This window comes from Colletotrichum higginsianum, chromosome 1 (genome assembly GCF_001672515.1).
Source record: "Colletotrichum higginsianum IMI 349063 chromosome 1, whole genome shotgun sequence".
In the NCBI taxonomy this organism is placed as follows: Eukaryota; Fungi; Ascomycota; class Sordariomycetes; order Glomerellales; family Glomerellaceae; genus Colletotrichum; species Colletotrichum higginsianum.
The window spans coordinates 3960967-3983283 of record NC_030954.1 but is presented as its reverse complement, the minus strand read 5'-3'; the positions used below and the strand labels follow the sequence as shown (position 1 = coordinate 3983283).

Sequence of the window (22317 nt, the reverse complement as noted above, 5' to 3'; positions counted from 1 at the left end):
GAAAAGACCTCGGCCAAGCAACAGAACATGCCAAATTAGTCGTTCCAGGCAGAATGCCGTCTACAACACCTTCGCGTCCTGAGTTGGGTCGACGACAACTGCGAAGCCGCCAGGCGTGGGGAGGCACAGCCGTGGCAACAACCGAGTCGCAGCCAAAATCTGACAAAAACCCAACTGCAGGCAACACACGCGAGATCTACGGCGTTGAGAAAAGTCTAGAGCTCGATGCCGATTCTATCGTAGCAGGCGAGTCCGTTTCTCAGGCAAGAACATCTCGTGCCTTGAAGCGGAAGGAGTCGCCTTTGGAGGTCGACGGCGAAGCCGCTATGGCCGACTCGAGACGGAATCCTAAGCGGAAGGCGACCGAAGCCGCAACCGCCGCTGTCGCTTCTCGGGAGGCAAGGGACTACAAGATGCTACTCCGTGAAGCTTTGGCACCCATAGCCACGGATGAACTTCAGGAGTGGGAAGGCTGGTGTGAGGTGGAGTCTGAACCGGTATGTTTTCCAGACTGTCAATCCGGCACACCCCGTCTGACGTGAACGGTAGGCTTTCTTTAACGCCATGCTCCGAGAAATGGGCGTCAAGGATGTGAAGGTTCAGGAAGTATTCTCGGTCGACGAGGACTATGTTGCGACTCTTCCTCAACCCGTTTACGGTTTCATCTTTCTCTACCAGTACTTTTCCGAGAACTACGAGGACGATGAGGTCGTCGATGGGCGGGATATATGGTTCGCGAACCAAGTCTGTTTCCATCAGGACTTTCTCCCCTATCTTACAACGGACACTGACACGCGTACAGACCACAGACAATGCCTGCGCAACCGTCGCAATGACGAACATTCTCATGAACTGCGAGGGCGTCGATCTCGGTACAAATCTTCAAGCGTTCAAGGATTCAACGAGCAACCTCAGCACTCCACTTCGTGGCCACGCCCTGAGTTCAAACACATTCATCCGCTCTGTCCACAATTCCTTCACCAGGCGAATGGATCACTTGAACGCGGACCTGTTCCTTGAGACCGAAGCCGCCGACTCGAAGAAGAAAAAGCGTAGAGGACCGTCCAAGAAGACCAAGAGGGCCAAGAAGCAAAAGATTGACTCGGAGTCGGGCTACCACTTCATCGCTTACGTACCAGCTAATGGCTCGGTATGGGAGTTGGATGGCCTCAAGACGAGACCCGTTTGCCTTGGCCCCCTTGAAGACGGCGTCCATTGGGCCAACCTCGTCCGTCCCGAGATTCAGGCGCGCATGCTCCAGTTCGAAGAGAGTGCCCTGTCGTTCAACCTGCTCGCCCTGTGCAAGAGCCCCCTGACCATCGTCTCTGAGAGCCTTGCGCGCACGATTCGTTCGTTTGAGCTTCTTGGCAACCGCACTGAAAATCTTAACAGCTGGAAACGTCTAGTAGCAGGCAATGAGCAACCTCTGAAACCTGGCGAGACAGGGCGCCTCGCCGGCTTCGGCATTGACTTGAAAAGGGCGGGAGCTGATCCAGCCTTCGAGAAGAAGGTCAACAATCCGTCCATGGAGGCTATGGAGCTCTTCGAACTTTACAGCGACTTGGTGACAGAACAGAAATCACTGATAGGGGAGTATAACGCGGAGATCGCCCTCATGAAGGAAGACGAAGACCGCGTCCAGGGACGTCAGAAGGACCACTCTCCCGCCATCAACTGCTGGGTGCAGAAACTAGCCGATCACGGTGTGCTCGCTGACTGGGCTATTGATGTGTAGAGGGGCGTGAAGAAAATTGGCACTGCGTAGGCTTTCGCGGAGAAATGATGCAAACTTTTCAAGACACGACGGGCGTTGATTTGGTTCCGGAAACAGCGGGTGGCTTTGGGTGGACATGGGCGAAAAGCAAGCCTCTCTGACAGCAACATCTTTTGCGACCATTGGTGTGCAAATACCTATCGAAGGAAGGGACGAAGGGGATGCAGATTTGCAGACCATGATAACCATTATTAGAGCTATGTATGTATATGCCTCGGTCGTCCCGGAAATGACAATGACATGCAAATCACAACGGTGTGTATACCAGCTCATTATTCGATGGAATGAAAATGCACCTCTCCTTATCAAATCGCTTGAAAAAGAGCCCCGTGTCAGGAAATATCGCTGCTTTGGCCTCCTCGGTATCCTGTACAAGCTCCAGGCTTGAAGCTTTGACAAGCGAGAATGTTCCCTGCATGCTTGGAGGTGTCCTATGAGTGTGTCAGTACGACGTTGGCCACTGTTAATCATCACGGGTTACTCACAGTAGCCTGTAGTATAAATCTGACCCTTGAGGAGGTATCTCCCCGTTGATCACGACCCCGACAAAGCCGTATCTTCCATGCCGCACGACGTTTCCAACCTTGAACTCCGTCGTCGTCTGCGGCTCACGAAGCACTGGTTTCAGCTCATCCGCTCGCCGAATGAGACGCAGTATGTACTCCGGGTTTGGGGCGGCAAGAAACACGTCGCCGTGCGGCTGTGGCCGATTGACGTAGATTTTCTCCACCAGCCAAGCGTCGTCGAAGCGAAGCGAGTTAAATCGGAGTGCGAAATGTGACGTGATGTCCACAAATGCGCCTGGATCGAGGAGCGTGGTAGCCCAAGCAGCGGCATAAACAGACAACTCCAGATTCTGCAGAGCGGTTCCGGTTCCAAGACCGGCCAGTCTCTCGACAGAAACATCTTGGGACGTCAAGAAGAGGTTCGTATGTCTGATGTTGTGCGCAAGCCGCCCAATCATAGTCGAGACGGCCGCCGGCGCCATTGTGTCGACATCCAGGCTATGCCATCCGACCTGGGCGATGAAATCCCTAAGCGTTTCTTTGTCGAACTCGTCATCGCCTCCGTATGGGTCTAGGTACATCCTTTCAATGGGCCGCAAGGGATCTGTGACTCTGGAACCGTCCAGTGTTGTGTCCTGCGCCGCAAAAACCATTGCAAGGACGTGTCCTGGAAGCGCGCAACAGTGTGCGTTCAAGCCCAGCCTCTCACCGATGCAGCAGAATATGGCGGCCGAGACCATGGGGAGCGACTGGTGAGCCTCGTCGCGGAGTGCATGACCGATGAGGCAGTTCCGAAGGTTACGATAGTTAGTCTCCGGATCAACCATACCGGTCAGGTTGTTGGATCTAAGCCAACGGTTCAAAGTCAAGGACTGTTCCCTAATACACAGACTGTCGAAGTGGGGGTGGTTGTCCCGGAACTCAGCGGCCAGATTGTCCAGAGCTTGTGAAACCTGCGATATCGTTAGACGATTAAAACGTGTCAAGCAGGAGAAGTCTCACATCATCTACATCACCAATGTCATCTTGAATGACGAACATATCAAAAGCTGCGAGCGCGCGCTCTAATCTTCCCGGCACGACTTCCGGAACTTGATTGGGTCTCCGTGACTCAAATGCCTCCTCGCTGCGGAGGTCATCCCATATCTGAATGGCGACACCACGACGGACGCTAGAGAGAATGGCGTTGCCGAAATATCTGAGTGGTGTTGATTAGCCAAAAACCGAGGGGCTTAGAGTGCCAATACTCCTACCTCCTGGCCAAGACATCATCGGCAGCGTCTGGAGTCTGAACCTGGCTCAGAATGAAGTCCTTTGCGTCATAGCCGAGGGAGCATATTTCCCCAAACTTCTTGGCTCGTCCGTATTTGGTAGCCAAAACTTCATTGAAGAGGCTGGCAACTTTGGCATCCCTCCTCTTGCGGAAGAGAAACAGGTCTTTCCAAGCAACCCTTGACGCAGGCTCCTTCAACTTTTCATCAAAATTGTGGCTAGGGTGCCAGAACTTGAAGGCGTGCATGCAGTAGTACCGCCATAATAACGGCTCTTGAGCAAGCTGGTTCAGGCGTCTGGAGAGCAAGTGCACTAGGAGCAGATTATCTTCCGGTGAGATGTAATGCAGTATTTGGTGAAGGATTTCCTCTGGGATCTGGTCGAGTGAGAGCATGGCGGTAGCGAAAGCCGTATGCACGCACGAACAATGTGCGGAAACGAGGATCACCTGTAGTCGCGAGCGCAGTTGGAACCAACCTGGCGGGTGATCGCAAGGGACTTATACTGATTGATATTTGATGCAGAATATTCGAGTGGCCAGCAACTTTTCGTAAGCCGGGGCGGAAGCTTCTTGAAGACTTTGAATTCGGTGTTATGAGTTGATTTCTGTGGAAAGGGAACGAGGAACAATGACTTTCCGCTTGCGGCGTAAAGCGGTTGCAATACAAATTGAAGCTCTTTCCCACATGTAGTGTCTCAAGCCGGCAGCGACCAAGGTCCTATGCCCCTTGACGTTTTGTCACCAAAAAGTGGGACTTTGCCATGGGATTCTTAAACTACGGGGACCTTGGCTTTCTCGGTGAGATGATTGGCTTTAAATGCGCCCTTTTCTCATTGGTTAAAAACTATGGTTCTTCCTTTCTTTCACAACCCCACTACTCTAGTCCCGAAGGGGATTTCAAGTAAACAACGCGGTCTGGGATGTGACCGCGCACCCTTGGTCCCTTGTTTGCTTTCTCAAAGTGTTCGTTATCAACACCGCGACCAACCGGGTTCTTCAAGTATAGCGACCACAAGACAACTAATAGCCTTGAAGACATCGCGCGACTTGCCTTTCTTGCTCTGTATTGCACCAGCACGCGCCTTTCATACATACCACTTGCAAACCACTGTCATGACCACAACCAAGAGATCGCAATCCTAATCCGCGCACCGATTCCCCTCTCTACAAGTCGAACGCAATCGAGATGGTGGCACCAGGCATCGACGGCCTCGATACGCCGCGAACGAACATTGGCGATGCGACCTACCTCAACAGACAGCCCGACTTCGATATTTCACAAGAGGCCTCGTTCCAGTCCCCTCCAGCAAAGGAAAACAACCTGCTTCAACAACTGCGCAATGGACGCTCTGGGGGCATCAACCTTCGCACCCCGCGCGGTCGCGGACCCTTTGCTGACCGGAAGAATCTGCCTGCCGGCCTTGGAGGGGCCGAGTTCACGCCCATGCTCAAGTCGGCTACGCGAAACAGCACCCGCCGTAGATCGGGGAAGGAGAATGGCGCCGTGCCGAACACGCCCGCACTCGGCAGGGTCGACGAGGACATGACGCCAATCCCAAACATCGACACATCCATCTACCAGTCTCGCTCATTCGTGGATCGCACCCCCCTTCCCGAAGTGGACAGTACGAGCACTGCCACCACACCCCTCGTTGTGCTGCCGCGGCGCGACGGAAAGGGGCCTTTGCAGGACGGGAACCAACTGTCGCTTCGGGAGCAGGAAAGCGTAATCGATAAGATCGAGAAGGAGAACTTTGGTCTCAAGCTGAAGATTCATTTCCTCGAAGAGGCCCTTCGAAAGGCCGGTCCTGGCTTCAGCGAGGCGGCTTTGAAGGAAAATACTGAGCTGAAGGTCGACAAGGTGACGATGCAGAGGGAGCTTCACAAGTACAAGAAGCACCTTACCTCGGCAGAGAAGGACCTCGAGAGCTACCGACAGCAAATGATGGAACTGCAGGAAAGAGCCAAGCGGAAGTACGCAGATCAAAAGCAGCTGGCAGAGATTGAGCGTCTACAGCAAGCCCTGGAAGACAGAGAGGCCGACCTCGACGACATGCAGCGTCAGCTGAGCCAGGGACACCAAGACCAAGGCCAGGTGGATAAGCTGCAAGACGAGATTGTTGATCTGGAAGCGGAACTTCGCGAAAAGGAGCGTTTACTCGGGGATCACGAAGACGAAATCGACGACCTCAAAACGAAGCTGGAAGAAATGGAAGACAAGATGAAGGATACCCAAAGGCGAATGATTGAGCTCGAACAGAACGCGCAGTCTAACGACGAGTTGGAGGAGGCGAAAGACACCATCGACGAGCTGGAAACCAATGTCCGTCGCTTGGAGGGGCAGGTCAACGACATGAAAGACAAGCTCAATCAGACGATCGCAGACAAGGAACAGGCCAGGAACGACTTGGAAGAACTCCAAGACGAACTGGCTAATAAATCGGTGCTCACCAAGGGTCTTTCTCGCCAAAAGGAGGAAAAGCTTTTGCGGTTACAGACTGAGCTGGAAGAGGCAGACTCAAGATTTGCCGCCATCGAAAAACAACTCTCAGAAACGGTACTGGAAAACGACAACCTCAAAGCCGCCGCCAAGGAAAGCCGCCGCGAACGCGAGGTCGCAGATCGGGAACATCGCTCTCAGCTAGCCAGAGTCGAGCAGGAGCTTTCCGAAATGGCAAAAGAGAAAGACAGCCTCAAAAGTGTCGCCCGAGAGGGTCGTCAAGAACGGGAGCTCTCCGACCTTGAGCGCCAGTCGCTGCTGGCTCAGGTGGAAGACCTCAAAAAAGAGGTGCAGTCCAGGGTAGACGAGAAGAACCTCTTGCAGAGCCGTCATGAGGCACTGACGAGCGAGTCCGCCTCCCTTCAGCGCGATGTAGCGCGCCTACAGAAATCTGTTGATGAGTTGGAAGAAAGCCTCACCCAAGAACGGGATCACGCATTGGAGATCGAAAGAGACATACGTGGCCAATACAGAGATGAGATTGACCGACTAAACGATGAAATCTCGGATCTCCAAGCCGAGATCCGCGAAAAAGACAACTTGTACGACAACGACAGTGAAAAATGGGAAACGGAGCGCCAAACTTTGGAGTCGGAACGCAAACGGGCGGAGGAAAAGGCCGTTGGGCTGGAGAGGACCATTGAGAAGTTACGCGAAGCAGAGGGCAACTTGTCAACCAAGGAGTCAAGGCTACAAGAAGCACTGGAAAGTGAGGCCCAACGGCATAAAGACGAACATGCATCGCTCACCCGACAAATCGAGAACCTTCAGCAAAATCTTGAGTCTCGCCAGGCTCTGCTCACCGAGCTTCGGAACGAACTGTCACAGGTCCAGGACGAATTACGGCAGACCCAATTAGACTACCAAGCCCAGACCGAGAAGGTCGAGGCCTTGGAGGATGAGGTGGAAGTTCTCCAAACGACTTTGGACGAAGAGTCTGAACAGTCTCGTGAGGAGGTGGAAGCTGCGAGAAAAGAATGCGATAGCTTGAAGCAGCAACTGGATGAAGTGCGTCGTGGGACGGTGTCAGTGTCACAAGAAAGCACCAAGTCGAACCAGACCATCGACCGGCTTCGTGCTCAGCTTGACGAGGCAACTTCGCTCGTCTCCAAGCTGAACAAGGAGAAAGAACTGCTCCAGAACCAACTTCAGACGCAGATCTCGGAATCAACTGTGCAGTTGAACAAGGTATCCCGGGAAAAGCAGTCGCTGCAGGATCAACTTGCCAACCTGAACCTCGAGATGCATTCCTTGCGCAACTCACTGGCCGAGGCAAGAGCAGAGCGCGATGAGGTCGAGAGTGAGATGAACCGTCTGCATCATAATGGCGAAGAAACACTTCGCATCGACCGCGAACGACTAGACTTGAGAACGTCAAAAATGAAGCTTGACAACGAAGTACGGCGACTGAAGGACGAGAACGCTGCGTTGACGGAGCAGATGCGCTCAGTCGAGAAGTCGCTCGAGGACGAGATTGAGAAGGCCGCCGAAGAAGAGGACCGCCTCAACCAAGAGATTCGTCAGCTTCAAGCGAAGCTTCGAGAGGTGTCCTCCTCAGAAGGTCATGAATCGGCTGCTAGCCGACGCACCATCCGTGAGCTTGAGCGACGCATCAAGGACTATGAGGACCAGCTGGCGATGACGCAACAACTTCCCGTCAACGGCGGTGAAGGCAATAGCGAGATGTCCATCATCCGCCGCGATCTGTCCACAGCACGGCAGAAGGAGCGGGAGTACCTTCAACGAGAGGCAGCCCACAAGGATGCTGTCAAGGGTCTCAAGAAGCAAATAACGGAACTCGAACGAAAGGCCCACGACGCTGAGATGTCTCGACTGATCATGTCTCCCGCTTCATCCAGCCCTTCAGCCAAGAAATCCGAAGTGTCCGAGCTGCGCTACCACCTATCCTCGGCTCAACAATCAATCCACGAACTCAAGACCAAGGCTCGCGACGCTGAACGCAGAGCCTCACAACTTGAGCGAGACTTTCAAACACAGCTCGACGACCTGGAAGACCAGAAGCTTGCGCTTGAGCAGGCTCTCGAGGACGCCCAGCGGGATGCCGAAGAAGGTGCTGCTTTGCACGAAAAAGCTCTCAACCGACTCAAACATAAGCTTGAGAGGGCAGAGCAAGACCGACAAATCGTGGCCCGCGGCCGTCAGAACATTGACAACATGTCTTCTTCTGAAAAGAGAGACCTCCAAGATATGCTGCGCAGGACACAAACCGAGGCAGACGCCCTCGAGCACGACGTTATCCAGCAGCAGGAAACTATCGACGCACTGATGGCCGCCGAAGGCTCCCTCCGCCGCAAGCTTGACAGGGCACGCAGCGAGCGGGCAGCCTACCGCCTGACCGCAGAGAAGCTGCAAAAGGACATTAGAGATCTCAAGAAGCTTGCCGCGGCCGAGCAGAAGGACCCGCAAGCCGTCCGCTTTGCAGACGAGAGGATGCGAGAGACGGACGAGGCGCTCGACACAGTCATCCGTGCCGCCGAGAACGCGGAAGCCAAGCACACCAAGGAGCTCCGGGGCATGACGCTGCAGATGGAGTGGATGCAGGCGCGGTGGAAGCGCGAGGTCAGCATGCGGGCCGATGCGGCGTACGCGAAGAAGTTTTTGCAGCTGGAGCTAGACATCGCCAACGCTTGGTACGTACTCCCAACCGCCCTTGGGCCGCTGCAGCATTTCATGAGATTAACACACGAAACAGCAACAAGGCGCAGCTGCGTGAACTCGAGCAGATCCGCTGCGAGCTTCTCGGAAGCCGCAAGGCCCTGCCACCCCCGTCGTCGGCGACGGTCAAGAAGCAGGGCACAACGGCATCCGGGCGGCCGACGCTCAAGACGGTAGCGACGATGGCGCGCTTCATCGCCAGGATGCGCATCTCGGCGCGTGACTGGGCCAAGCACGAGGCCACGCGCCAGCGGCTGGCGAACTGCGTCGACGAGATGCGCAAGACCAAGCGGCGAAAGCAGCTGAAGGTGGTGTCGGCAGACGACGTTGTGGCCTGATGGGGCGAAAGCGCTCTTTCTCAAAGGTGTAAGACAGCAGCCAGTATGCTTCTGAGCGGACGGATTGTCGAAAGTGACGACGGTCCCGTCTGCGGAACACTTTCCTCATTGGATCGCGGCGCAACCGAGCTGAAGACGCTGCATAATCTGGCGCCCAGCTACTCACAACCGATCACCCACATCTTCTTTTCCTTTTTCTCCACCGGCACGCCTTTGCCTCTGCATTGGCAACTGTGTCGTCGGGAGAGAGTCTTCTTTTTGTATGTGTTTTGTCTGCATTACCCTTGATGTTGCAGCGGCAGCGAGCGGAAACGACAATGGTTCATTTCGAGTGGCTACCACCCACCCACCAACCAACCACCCTTCTCTGGAATTTTACTACCAGTCGCGTTTTAGCGAGGGATCGGCAGACTAGGGGTGGGAAAGGGAGTGAGGACGAACAGGGGAAACAATTGGAGAGGCGGGCAGCTGTTAATGACTGTTGGCCTGTTAGGACTGAGACGCACCGTCTTCATCTGGCCGGGGGCTTGCGTCTCCCTTGTCTACAGCTTTCCCTACTACTGTTGGTTGATTAATTGGATGGGCAAGAGGAATGGAGTAAGACCGGAGTCTGGATCCATCATGAATCATTTACGTTGGAGTTGTATCACAAAGCACGGCATGACGAACAGACTGTATGAGGCATGGAGTATCTTGGCAAAAGTGACCATTCTCGTTCCATGTCCATCTCTGCCGGGGGTATGTGGTGAAGCTACTGTCATGTTAGAAAAGGCCAGGCTGCTTTAAGCCCATTGCGCATCCAGATGCATGGACGACCATTCCACATGCAGCCTAATATTGGACACCCCTTTCCTGTGACAGTTCAGTTGTGGTAAAAATCGACTTTTATTGAATTCCATTTTTGGCGGTTCAGTCCAGGGGGGGCGGGGGGCGAAGGGGCACTGAGCCTCCCAACTGTTCTGGAGCAAATGGAGAAAACAAGCACCAGGATGACAAGACAGACAAACTCCTTAACCCGCAACATGAACCTCTCGGAATAGCACTTAAATGGAATCGACATTTTTTGCCTGCCCAAGAGTTCCCTTTCAGTAATGATATTCGTGCCTTGCCTACGTCGAACGAGCCCTGTGGCTAACGATGTCGAGGCCAAAGTAGAGAGAACTGTGACAAGTACAGGGCGGACCGGCCGTTTACATACAAGGTTTTATTTACATGACGAACAGGAGATTGGTGTCTGTAAAAATTAGCGACATGAATCTAAACAAGTGGCATTCGAAATGGGACGACATACTCAGAGGGTGACTGCAGGACAACTGAGGTTTCTGCGTGTAGCGAGTCGAGAGTTCGTCTCTGATGCTGTTGAGAAGTTGCACGTAACTTTGCTGAGGGTTCTTCTTCAGAGCCGTGATGAAAGCCCAGGACATTGCGCCGGTGGCTTGAGCAGCAATCGTTGCATCGGCCCTGGTAGTCAAAGTTAGTGAACGGTAAACCTAACTGTGCAACGCCATCAAAGCAGGCATATATGAACCCAACCCTCATTTCCACACTCGTGGGCTTTGGGGCCCTTCAACGTGACTCGTCGCTCTAGAAACAAAGCGCGGCCGTTGACAGGCAGCGCTGTGATCTAGAGCTTTGAAAAGGGCCCTCCTGGCCTGCTTCAACCGACACCAAATTACATAAGAACATGCACACCCCAGCGTCTGCTCCCTTTGCTTGGGAACCCCAACTCCATGCTTCTTCTACCGCTTGCGACGACAAGCCATCTCACCAGGGGGGGCAACAACATCGAGCGCAAACATCACAGAGTCGAGCTTGCTACACGAAGGTAGATGGTGTACTACAGGAGAAAATGGGCACCGGGGGAAAGAAAAGAAAGGGGCTGCATACGAAGTTTGGTCATCCTTGCTTCCAGACAGCATGACTACGTCGGCGGGTGATGTCTTGGTAGCCATTGTACGGTTGTACGCATCCTCGCCAGTCGTGGCCTTTTTGAAAAAGCCCATGATATTGCTTGCAACGCCGCCGAGATCGCCTTGACTGTATGACGAAATAACGCCGAGAAGTCCTTGACCAGCCTCCTTGGCAAGGTTGGGCTCTTTGAGAATACCCTGAGTTGAGTAAATGTAGGGCAGATCGAGGGCAGTGCCCGAGTGGCAAGAATCAAAAATGGCAGTGAGTCTCACGCCGGCCTGCAAAGGTTTCACCATGATTCTATGCATCTCATCGTCCGTGATATGGCCCGTTTGGCGGAAGTCTACAGGATAGATGACTTCATCATACCCATCAGGCTCGTCACCGTCGAGGTCCTTTGTTTGCCCACCATGGCCTGTGGAGGTAAGCCTCTGAAGAGGAACACCGTCGCTCTGAAAGTAGCTTACCTGAGTAGTGGAAGAAAAGAGAGTCGTTGGGTCTTGCGTCTTTCACAAGCCAGTGCATGGCTCTCAAAAGATTCTGTTTCGTGGGCTGGCTCATTGGGTTCTGCTGGTCATCGGTAAGAATGACCATATCCTCCCGCTTATAACCAAAGCGATCAACGAGGTATGCCGACATGTTCTTGACATCGTTGATACATCCGCGCAGTTGGCCGCGCTGTCCAAAGTAGTTGATTCCAATCAGCAACGCTTTTCTCCGGCCCGTACAGTTAGAATACTGGAAGGCATATCCGTTGGGTGCGCCATGTCCGAACTGCTGCGGTGCGGATGGCGGAGGCGGAGGGGCATGGTGGTTTCCGTGCATGTACGCATTCGAGTTCGCTGTTGGCACGCCTGGTAACGACGACGTTGTCAGGATCACAGAACTTCGGCATTGATGAGGCCCGTCCTCCCGTACTCACCTGGGCGGCTGTTGTAGTTGGGCTGCGGAGGCTGCTGGTAGCCACCATATTGCTGTGGTGGGGGAGGCTAAAGACGAATTTAGTTGACGAGACTCAAATGATGCCTGTGGCCAGCCGTACCTGGTTATAACCATATGGTTGGGGCGAGGGCTGTTGGTATCCGTATCCCGATCCTGCGGGGGGGTAGCCGTTGTATCCTTGCTGTGGAGGACTTATGCCCTTGGTGTTAGCATATGAGGGCATCCGCGCGAGAGGGAGGGTTCGCGATCGTACGGATAATAGCCGCCAGGAGGGGCATACTGTTGCTGCGGCGGGCCACCTTGGTATCCTCCGTATTGGCCTGGGTATCCTGACATCTTTTCTTGCCGACGAGACTGTTCACAGACTCGATCTTTGTGTGTTCGGCGACCGAAGGCCGACACGCCGTGACCGGGAGGGATTCTGGCTCGGCAAAATGGTCTGGAGAGAGAGGGATGCTCAAGGACGTTTGGGGGCGGACTTCTTTATAGGCGGGTGACAACGCTGGCGTATAGTTGTCGCGAGATCGAGACACTCGAGGGGAAGCGAGGGGTGTGCAGTTGACGGGACGAGATTGCGCGTGCTTTGGTTTCGAGGCTAGTTTGGCAATCCCAAGAGGAAAGTCAGCCTTCCACGAGGACGAAACCGATTTAAGCAACGTGAACCAAATTACCAGCACGAGAACCAAGACTAGCTGAGCAAACACGTTAAAGCAGCAGACGGATCATGCAGCAAGGGTGGCTAGGGACCCTGCTAGCTGACTTGCTCTGGTGATTCGGAGTCGTGTTCTTGGACCGATTGGGGTAAATGTCGTCTTCGGCAGAAAAAGGGAGTCGACGGTGCAGAGTGAACAGTTGTGTTGCGTAACTAGCGCGACGGCGAGAAGGTGTGAGTCGGGGTGTCAGGCGAGTGAGTATGAATGGCAAATTTGTGGTAAGCGGAGCGCTTGCGGCTGGAGAGCAAGAAGTGAGGAGGGAGGAGTGAGGAGAGAGTGAGGAGTGAGGAATGCAAAGCTAGAATGCGCAAGTGGTGGTGGTGGACGAGGGACCGTGAGATGCGTGCCGGCGCTGCGGTGGAGGAGGGGTTTGAGCTTTGATACCTAGGTGGGTAAGTAGGTACCTAGGTAAAGGTAGGCTGGTAAGGTACCTAAGGTAAGGAAGGTCAGGTCTGATTCAATTGTTTGGCGGGGCTTGCTGACGTGCGAGAAACAATGCGAAAGCGGGTTTAAAGTGGAGGTACACAAAGTCAGAGCAACTAACAAGACTACGTAATGCTGGGTCAGTCGTCGTAGGCGCCGAGGGAGGCGATTGCATGTGGCAGACAGACGCGGGATGGCTATTGGATTTGGACGGAAGAGGCGGCAGGAAACGGCAGAGACGGCCTTGATGCCCAAGAGCCTTTGCTAGCGGAGGTGGATCCGACTACTTGTTTTTACTTTCATTCACTACCTGTACCTCGGAAGGTTAGTACAGGCGCAGCCTTTATTTACCTGCTCCTGCATGCCCCGGCGGCCCGCCCGGTTCGATGCGTGGGCTTGAGGTCTTAGCTAAGCAACATTATAGGTAGGAAAAAGTGGCAGGTGCAGATATCAGCCACGCGCACGGGTCATACCAAGACCGTTTTCATCCCGGTGAGAGCCGAGAATTGGGGCAGAGCCAACAGCGCTAATCCCCCTCCAGTATGCCCTAGCCTCCAACTTTTCCAAGCCCTATGGGTATGTTGTGGCTTGTTCCGTCACCTGTGACATGGTCGTGGTGCAACTCTCCACCACACATGGTACCCAGGTTCGGTCCCACCGTTCTCTCTGCATCATCGCCATTTCTCCGGTGTCGAACCGCCGACTTTCTTCAATGTCGCATCTGGTCTCGCAAAAACATACTCTCCGCCACGACACCGGTTCTCCAGAAGCAGACGCGCAAAGTCTTTGCATTCCAGTCTCGATGTTGTCCACGCGCCGTCGTCAGCCGCAACCTCCCTCCCTTCACACGTCCGTGTAGCTTTGACAACAAACCCAAACCCCACCTTGACATGGTCCAGCCAGTCGGTCTCGGCAGAAGCTACCGAAGCGGAATTATGTCTAAACGCCTACAGGTCGCGCGCGAAACACCGCCTCGCTCTCCCTTGGAATTGCAGTGACATCCTCTTGCAATCACCTCCGCCTCTTCGGAGCCCACTCTTGTCTCGCGAATTGATATTTCCTTCTTCCTACTTCAGTCTCGTGGCTTAGCCTTGCCTACTATCCTGGTGTCGCTGGCCTTCTCACTTGGTCCTGCTGAAGCTCCCCCTGGTCCAGCTGAGTTGTCGCCAAACTTGTTGGTTCTGCGCCGATCAATCATGGCTGTGCCGCGCTACTTGATAGCACAGGCGCTCTCTCGCGTCAATTGTGCCATACAGTGGGCTGGCCTGTATGCAATAATGGATCGGGGTTCGGCGGTTGGCTACAATTCTGCACGGTTGGGTTGATCGCCCCGCAAGAGAGGCTAAACGCCTCCCGTCGAAAGCGAAATCTAGTTGCGGGTCCTAGTCTAGCTCACCAACCTGATGCTGCACTATTCGATTGTGAATACCACCGTCTGTTGGCAACTCTGGATCATGGATGGCAGAAACGTCATATCCATCCCAAAATGGCCCGCAGACTGACAACGACGCCCCAGTTCGTCCCGGAGAGCCCGTCAACTCCAGCCCATGCCCCCCCAGCAGCACACCCACAGCCAGATCCGCTTGCACCCCGTCGAGATGTCCGCACACAACTTTGCGTTCGGGCCTGGTGTGTTGCTTTCTCGCGGGTTTTGTCTGGCGCACAAGGTATTCGGGCAATCTATTGGAAGTGACGGATACGCTGTTCAGGTCCCTGTTTAAGCCGTTTTTGCACCCGGCACGCCGCTTCGAACGCCACATTAATAAAGATACGACGTCTGTGGTTGACAGGAGCCAAAGTACGCACCCCATTATTCCCCGACCCCAATCAGGTAAGGTTACGGGAATGCCGATCACTGTGGCGCACCTGACCGACAGGGGCATCGCCGAATCCCGGCGAATGGCAGCCGTTCCTCGCTCTGAACCGCAGACCCTTGGTGGCTTGGAGCAACTTTGGGGTCCGAACCGCCCGTCTAAGACAGCTTCACCTGGTCCCACATCAACTGTAGATGCAAGTCTTCCACTTTTGACGACAACTCACCATACAACATGGAAGAACACGCAATCGTTCCACCATTCCCCAGAGATGTCCCGACCGCACTGTCTCAGAGACTCAGAAACGTGCCCACAACCTCCGAAGGCGGTTAGGGAGCCTCAGCCGATCTGAAGAGGCCGTCTCCAGACTGCATGCAGGAGAAGCTTGCTGAATTTACCTTTGACGACGCGAGAGCAAAACATGCGAAAATGTCTCTGAACACATTGGAAGCCCATTGGACGCTAGTCCAGTCGATTGGATATCAAATAGTCAAGTTACGAGAGGACGCCGGTGCGAGCTAGAATTCAACGTTTGGGCGGCCGCTTTTCACTCTCTCAAGCCTCCTGAGTATCTGGCCTCAAGCTTGTGGCGCATTGCGGCATGGCAAAATGCCCTAGAACTGCTTGGCTAGCGGTAAGTAGCCATTACTGACTGTCCGCTTCATGCCAAGGCTTTGGTATGGCACATCGACAGGTCGCAGCCCTTGTGGTATCTATGATCTGGCATCTGCGAGTAAGTACTCTTCGTCTGCTGAAAGACGACATGCCTTTCGACGCCTACGATGCCAGGTCTCGGAGCACACTTTCCCTCAAAGTTCCGCAAAACGGCCGCCGCTGAAATGGACTGCTCGCCCACCAGTTCGCCCACTAGATTGCGTTGTTATGCCGACCGTGTCTACAAAGGCCCTCGGAGAGGATGATACAGTCGGTTCAGACGCCCTAGAGACCAAACCGTCCTCGGGCTTGATTGAATCTTCCGTATTCGAGCACTGACTCCGTACAACGCCCCATGAAAATTGCCCTCCCCAGCCACTCAATCGTTGCCGCACTTCCTTCTGGGTAATATCGTACCCCAATCTCCCGTGCAATCTTGGAGGGTGTAGAGCATCACGGCTGTATGTCGCCGCGGCGAGAGCCGAACTCTGCGACAGCATTATGTAAGTGAATTGAGCAAAGCGGTCGTCGCTTCCAGCAGTAATCCACAACTGCGCTTTCTCCATCAGCCGAGTCCAACAGTCTGGCCCCAGATATACGCTTCTCGTCCTCGGAGATTGCAGAACCGACGGAGCATCATGACCAGGCGAACTCGACGCAATTTAGCTGGCGGGTCGCGAGGATGGAAGTTCCGTATGCACTGCAGGGGTCTCAGATGACGCGTCTGGAAGATTTGCTTTGCAAGGAGTGTGAATTCGAATGAAGCATTACGTTTACCTTCTTTCATGACTCTAAGCAGCAACCACTGAACTATGAGCAACCATTTTGAAAGGGAAAAGAGGGGGGCGAAGGGGCGGATGAGTTGTATTTGAATGTTATATTGGTAACAGCAGCCGTGTGTATCCAGTCTGCCGTAGCCAGAAAGTTAATTATTTGTCCCAAGGGATATTCGCTGGTCAAAAATGCTTCATGCATCAGCCATCTTGACGTCCTCCTCCGGTTTCTCGGCCGGTGTCTCCTCCTTTCTCATGAGCCAGGTCATCAAAGACCACACCAGCTTCATGGCCTCGAGGCGCTGCTCAAGGACGAAGAAGTCGTACCAAGGACTGCGGCGCACCTCGACCTGGCCCCAACTGCGGTGGACGTCATCCTCCCCCGCGCCTTCGAGCACCTCTAGAAGACGCTCCGGCACACGCACGCGCAGTACACTGACGTGATGGAACAAGGAGCTAATGACATAGACGTCGTCGTAGCCAGCTCCTTTTACCTTGCCAATGGCCTCATAGCGAGTCTTGCGGTCCCAGCTGGCCGAGGGCGGGCGGACCATACGGTAGTTGTCGTAGATGGACATGTTCTTCCGCGGTCGCTTGCTGGCGGGCTGACCCGTCTCGGCGTCGGTGTTGTCCTTGTCACCCTGAACTGCATCTCTCTCAACCTCACGGCCGATGGGACCTCCGGAGCCACCTCCCCAACGAGGCTTTGTAGTCCACCAAGCGCCTTCACCGAAACGCTTCTCGGTTTTGCCCTCTCTCGCACGGTGCTGTGCCGTGACAAGAGCAGCCACCAGTTCTCGAGCCAGGTCGATGGCCTGGTCGTTTTCGTTTTCAAATGAGGTGCTTGCGCGGGCAGAGACGGCTGCCAGGGGACCCTCCACCACACCCTGGCGAGCAGCGTCACGGGTTCTCGGGGTCCGGAAGATGAAAGTACATCCAGAAGCGAAATAGGAAGTTCTCGGGACTGGAAGCCCAGCCTGTGGCGTAGAGGGTTGCGACCGCGCGGGCGCGGGTGAGGCCGTGATGTGCAAACGGGGCTCGGTTCGGGGAGCTGAGACATTGCAACCAAAGTCGTACGCCACAAGCTTGAGGAAGGCCGTCAAAAGACTCTGGCGATACTCGCCAGGCATCGCCGAACCGGCTGAGGTGCGGGTGACGCGATAGTGGTTGGGGGTCTGCGGATTGTCCCGTTCGGACTTGTCCGCATCGACAACGGGCTTGTCCTCCTTTGTCTCTTCGATAGGCTTAATCGGTTTGGACGAATCGTCCCAGTAGGTAGTGAAGGCCTCAAGACATCTGAAGAACTCGTACGAGTTCCCAAGGCGGGCCTGTTGCTGACCCTTGGGCGCGGGGATACGTCTCACCGTTCGGAAGGCATCCTCGTTGCAATGGGACAGCTCTCGCTTACGGTCTAGGTAAGTCTGACAGCCGGGAGACTGGACACCGTTATTCAGAACTTTGCGAGTCTCGGCGTTCTTCTCGCGTGCTTCATCTGGGGAGAGCTTGTCCCAGCCCTCGAAGTCTGGCAGGTAAGCCGTGTCCGGAATGAGATCTGCGGGAGGGGCGTCTGGAATGAGATGAATGCCCAGGGCTTCAAAGATGGTAGACGTGACGTCTCCGGGGCGATATACGTTTTGTAGGACCGAAGTCAATGGCTTCGCTTGACCGGCAGGGGCAGAGGGGGCATGCAGCTGGGGTCGGCTTTGCGGGAGGGTGACGGGCGTTGGAGAGGGCACATCCTTCGGGTCGATCTTGGCAGCGGTTGGCAGGTTTGCTAAAGGGCTACTGTTAGGATGACATGTTCCTCAATCTCTTCAACGGGTATATGAACGTGACAGCAGCTTTGGCATCACAAGGAAGGTGGAATGAGTGTGAGAGGAGGGTGACGGCGAGGGTTTGATTGGCTGAAGAACTGATCAGTGATGTGACGGTTTCGGGTGACGGTCGTCGGATCGACGGAGGTGGAAAGGGCCGGGCCCGGGTGACACCCGCCGACGGACCCGCCAAGGAGGAGGCGCCAACCCCCTTGAAGCAAATCAGACACGGGAGGGACAATTTCCCGTTGCATGATCGTGAGACACGGCAGCATGAATAGTTTGCGACATCAAGGTCGAGCTTTGTGGAAGCATTGGTGGGATGGACGGTCGAGAGTGTGCAGCCGAGGGAGAAGAGGACGGAGAAGACTTAGAGACGTGCGAACCCAAATGCGTTTCGTAATGACGAAGGAGGTGCGAGGCATCTCAAGGGTAGAAGGGGGGGGGGAGAGAGTCGTATGCAGTAATTGACATTGGTTGAATGAAATGAACATGATGGGATCGTGGAACTCACCCAAGGCGGGGTATGTGCCAAACATGGTGTCGTGAAGGTCCCGGACAAGTTTTGTCTGGTTGTGCGATGACACGACAACGATAGTGTTGTCTCCCTAAGGCCGTGAGATGAAGCGGGTAGAGAGGGACAAGAGGTGGTCCGGTCCGCGGCGGGAGTGGCGGTGGTGGGGAGACGAGAGGGAAAGCGTGCGAAGCTGAGCGGGGTCGAGGCCTGATTGTTCTGAGGAGATATAGATGAGGGGGAGGGACCGATTTCCGACTTTGGGCTCAGACCAGCGACATAGTTTGATACTCGAGTCGGACTTCTAACGATAACCGAATTGACCGTTTGGTCTCACCCTCTCTTCTTTGATGAAAGGGGGGGAGGAAACAAGTTAAAGGAAGAGCAGCAGAAAGGAGAGGACAGGGTGCGGACGAGTAAAGAGGAAACAGGACTTCGATTCGACCTAAGCAATTAGGAGAGGGAGCAAATCGTAGCAGTAGCAGGGTGGGTGGGAAACGAAGGAGACCAGTGGAACAACAGCAGCAGCAGCAGCAGCACTCCGACGAAAGCGGCGGATGAGCGGTTTGGCGGTGCAGTTGGTTGGTTGGTACGAGAACGAAAGCCCTCCCGTTTCTTACCTGACCTGCCTTGTCAGTCCTAAGGCCATGGAGCAATTACATAGCACCCCTGGAATGGCCTCTGGATGCGCATACGGGCGTTGGCGCGTTGCGTACCGCAACTGCTGCGAAAGGCAAGGTGAGGTGGACGGGGTGAGGAGTTCACAGCAGACATTGCAGAAGCGAGAACTTGGCGGCCGTTTGGATGTGTTTTCCCAGGATTGTTTGTGGTGCTAATCACCGCCGTTGGGCCCTGTTTTCTTCTTTTTGTCGTCCCCCCCCACACACACATACGAAGCAGAGTGCAGCGTTGCTAACATGTTGCTGCAGCTTTGCGGGCTGTTTCCCTCGTCAGGCTAGCATCCAACAGGTCGATCCGCAGTTTGTCTGTTGGTTTGGCTCGCCCCAAACCCTGTAACAAGATGGGAACAAAAGTTGTGATTTGTTCCCCAAAGCAAAGAGAAGCAGATAGCGCGATGGGTGGCCCTGCATGCGTGGCATGGGCGTGTACTTTTTTTTCCATTTTCCATTCCTTTTTCCCCCTTTTCTGCCGATACCTACATGCCTAGCACCTTAGGTGGGTGTTACAGATACCTTACGGATAGTTGGAGCTTTTGGAGCGGACGGGAGGGAGCGGGGGAAAAGTGGCGTCCAAGTCTCCAAGTCAATCCCGCGGGCGGATATGTTCCGGTCAATGTTTCCGTGAGGGCGGGCGAGGGGGCTGACATGGGGCAGGCGCCGATTCATCTCACCGGATCGGAGAAACATGGCGCCACTTCCGCATGTGTGCGCGTGCACCCGGTGGGGCGTTCCTACCGGCGTGACGGTATTCAACGTTCCGGACGTCGACACCGGCCGCTCCGTCGCATAGTGAACCTGGCAAGCCCCCGGCCGAGTCAGCAGCCCCACGAGCAGGCCAAAGACAATTGTCATGCAACTGCCTGCGCTTGCTGCCATGCCATGCTCATAGGCAATCCTCTGGCGTCCAGATTTCTGCCTATCTATGTGCCACTTGTCGTGGTTGAGCGACGCCTGGCTCCTCGCCTTGCCACTAGCAGCTGCAGAGTGTTCACACTCGAAACAGACCTCACGACACCTCAGATTTGCAACAACCACTTCTCCCATGCCGTGACTCCGCCCAGTGGCTTGGTATTAGACGCCGACTTCTTCTACCAACCACGCCGTCGTATCAACATCATCTTGGCGCACTGATCTTCGAGCGGAGTCCCAGTTGATTGCCTTTTTATGCAACGCGTAAAACAGAGAGCCGGCTAGCCATTCCAATGTAGGTAGGTAGGTTAGCAAATTGCACAAGTAGGGGCAACCTACAGCCCGAGTGGGGTGGGGCTTTCAGGCGGCCGCAACCGAGTGCCCCCATGAACCATGCAGCCTGCTTGTCTGCAATCCACCTCTCTGGTGGGATGATGGCTGTGGTCAGAAGTGGTGGTAGGTTAAATGGAAGCTTTCTGTTGGGGCTTGACGTGCAGATGTCTTCTCTGTGGTGCAACATGTTGATTGCACATCACGTCAAACTTTGTAAAAACCAAACGCACGCCGGACGATGACAATTATTGCACCGCTATGGGCGTTTCCTGTTTCGTCGTAGTTGCTTGTTCTGTTCTGGTGACAGTCATGACGAACAGCATAACCCCCTTCCCCTCCTTTACCCTAGTTCACTTATTGTCGTGGCGCCAGGATGTTATTTCCTACCTAAACGCTCCCTCGGGTTACGTAGTGTGAACCTTACCCGAGCTTGCCTTCTCTTACCTTTCGGGACACCACCCAAGCCCCGAGCACATTCAACACACGGAGGTGAGAGCGCACTGTTCATCTAAGTACGCGTAACTCTGTTTCGGTCTTCTGCATGCCAAGGGGGAAATAACGTGAAGGGAGGCGGGGGTTCCAATCATACCTAGGCAATTCTCTCACTCGTCACCACCGCCCCAAAGGTTGATTAACTTTGCTCCTCGACGCACGTTCATCCTTTCTCCCAGTAGAGTTGGTTGACTGAGCCGTCGGGCAGCCCGTCAAACCATCTGACATCTACGACAATGGTATCTAACAGAGATCTAACTAGTCTCACCATTACAAGAGCCAATCGCTTCTTGACCACCACGAAGCATGGATTCTGACAACGTGCCTGGCAGTGCTTGTTATTACCTTCTGCCACATGTTGTCACTCAAGTCTCGGTACGGCCTTGACTGCCAGCCGTGGATTCAACGCTTCAGTAACCTATTTTCTGGAGGCCTTTGATTGTTTGGCCGTCGAGTTTCATACTGCAGTTTATGGTTGTTCACCCTTGTTTGATGATCCGGGAGTCAGGGCCGGAGAAAACACACAGCAAGAGCACACATTTACGGAAAACGTCGCCTCCGAAGAAACTCGATTTACCTGCGTTCTTCTCCGCCCGTGTCTCTCGTCCACACCCAGTCCCCTCTACCCATGCATATGCATCCGGAACAGAGGGTCCCTTCATCATCTACATCGATTCTGTCAGGAGGATGGATAATCGAACTCGGTCGACCGACATCCCCGCGGTCTGATTTCTGCGTTGTCTCGTTCCCCAAGTCAATCGCAAACCGAACCCGGGCCAAATGGCAAACCGGCGACTCAGTGGTGCGGGCGAAGTGAAGGGTGTTGGGCTGTGCTGCGAGCATGTTTGGGAGTAGTGCCTTCTCCGTGTTGATATTCGAGACACGCCAATAAGACTGTACCCGGCCGCGACCGGCCCTACTCCTGGTCCCCGGCAGCTGCGTTCTTACACGGGCGAGAAGCAGAAGCCGAGGGCCGGGCGTGCAGAGACGACTTTGCATGGTTTTAGGGAACACCCCGTGCGGGTGCAGGTGCATGTTGTCTGTCAATTGATCGACGGACAAGGCCCCTGGGCGTTTGACGGCCTCGGTGGGTACAGACTACAGAGTACGTACGTAGTGGAGAGGGAGCAGAGAGGCCAAGACTGAGAATGCTTTCATATGCGTGGACTGGGACGAGCCTGCGAGCTGCCATCCCAAGCGTCTACTCTGGGCAGCCATGCCACGAAGTCGAAGGGACAAGGTGTTGCCTGTGATGGACACACATACTACTATGTGAGT

The 22317-nt window shown here is 54.6% G+C and overlaps 5 protein-coding genes across 5 annotated transcripts; 2 read left to right on the top strand and 3 right to left on the bottom strand.

The window, feature by feature from the left end:
• Window positions 1–53: 53 nt before the first annotated feature.
• CH63R_01176 (Ubiquitin carboxyl-terminal hydrolase) lies at window positions 54–1735 on the top strand (the record flags this gene model as incomplete). Its single annotated transcript, XM_018296151.1, has 3 exons — window positions 54–497; window positions 550–744; window positions 803–1735. 3 exons carry the CDS (start codon window positions 54–56, stop codon window positions 1733–1735), a joined length of 1572 nt encoding a protein of 523 aa, XP_018164513.1.
• A 286-nt stretch (window positions 1736–2021) lies between these two features.
• On the bottom strand, window positions 2022–3946 carry CH63R_01175 (F-box domain-containing protein; the record flags this gene model as incomplete). Its single annotated transcript, XM_018296150.1, has 4 exons — window positions 2022–2205; window positions 2260–3233; window positions 3283–3478; window positions 3534–3946. 4 exons carry the CDS (start codon window positions 3944–3946, stop codon window positions 2022–2024), a joined length of 1767 nt encoding a protein of 588 aa, XP_018164512.1.
• Window positions 3947–4739: 793 nt separating this feature from the next.
• CH63R_01174 (Microtubule associated protein) lies at window positions 4740–9067 on the top strand (the record flags this gene model as incomplete). The annotated part of the gene is made up of 2 exons (XM_018296149.1): window positions 4740–8704; window positions 8767–9067. The coding sequence occupies 2 exons, from the start codon at window positions 4740–4742 to the stop codon at window positions 9065–9067; spliced, it is 4266 nt and encodes a 1421-aa protein (XP_018164511.1).
• A 1208-nt stretch (window positions 9068–10275) lies between these two features.
• On the bottom strand, window positions 10276–12256 carry CH63R_01173 (caspase domain-containing protein; the record flags this gene model as incomplete). Its single annotated transcript, XM_018296148.1, has 7 exons — window positions 10276–10301; window positions 10359–10528; window positions 10955–11393; window positions 11446–11832; window positions 11901–11967; window positions 12021–12111; window positions 12174–12256. The coding sequence occupies 7 exons, from the start codon at window positions 12254–12256 to the stop codon at window positions 10276–10278; spliced, it is 1263 nt and encodes a 420-aa protein (XP_018164510.1).
• A 4235-nt stretch (window positions 12257–16491) lies between these two features.
• Window positions 16492–18650, bottom strand: CH63R_01172 (uncharacterized protein; the record flags this gene model as incomplete). Its single annotated transcript, XM_018296147.1, has 2 exons — window positions 16492–18071; window positions 18626–18650. The coding sequence occupies 2 exons, from the start codon at window positions 18648–18650 to the stop codon at window positions 16492–16494; spliced, it is 1605 nt and encodes a 534-aa protein (XP_018164509.1).
• Window positions 18651–22317: the final 3667 nt, after the last annotated feature.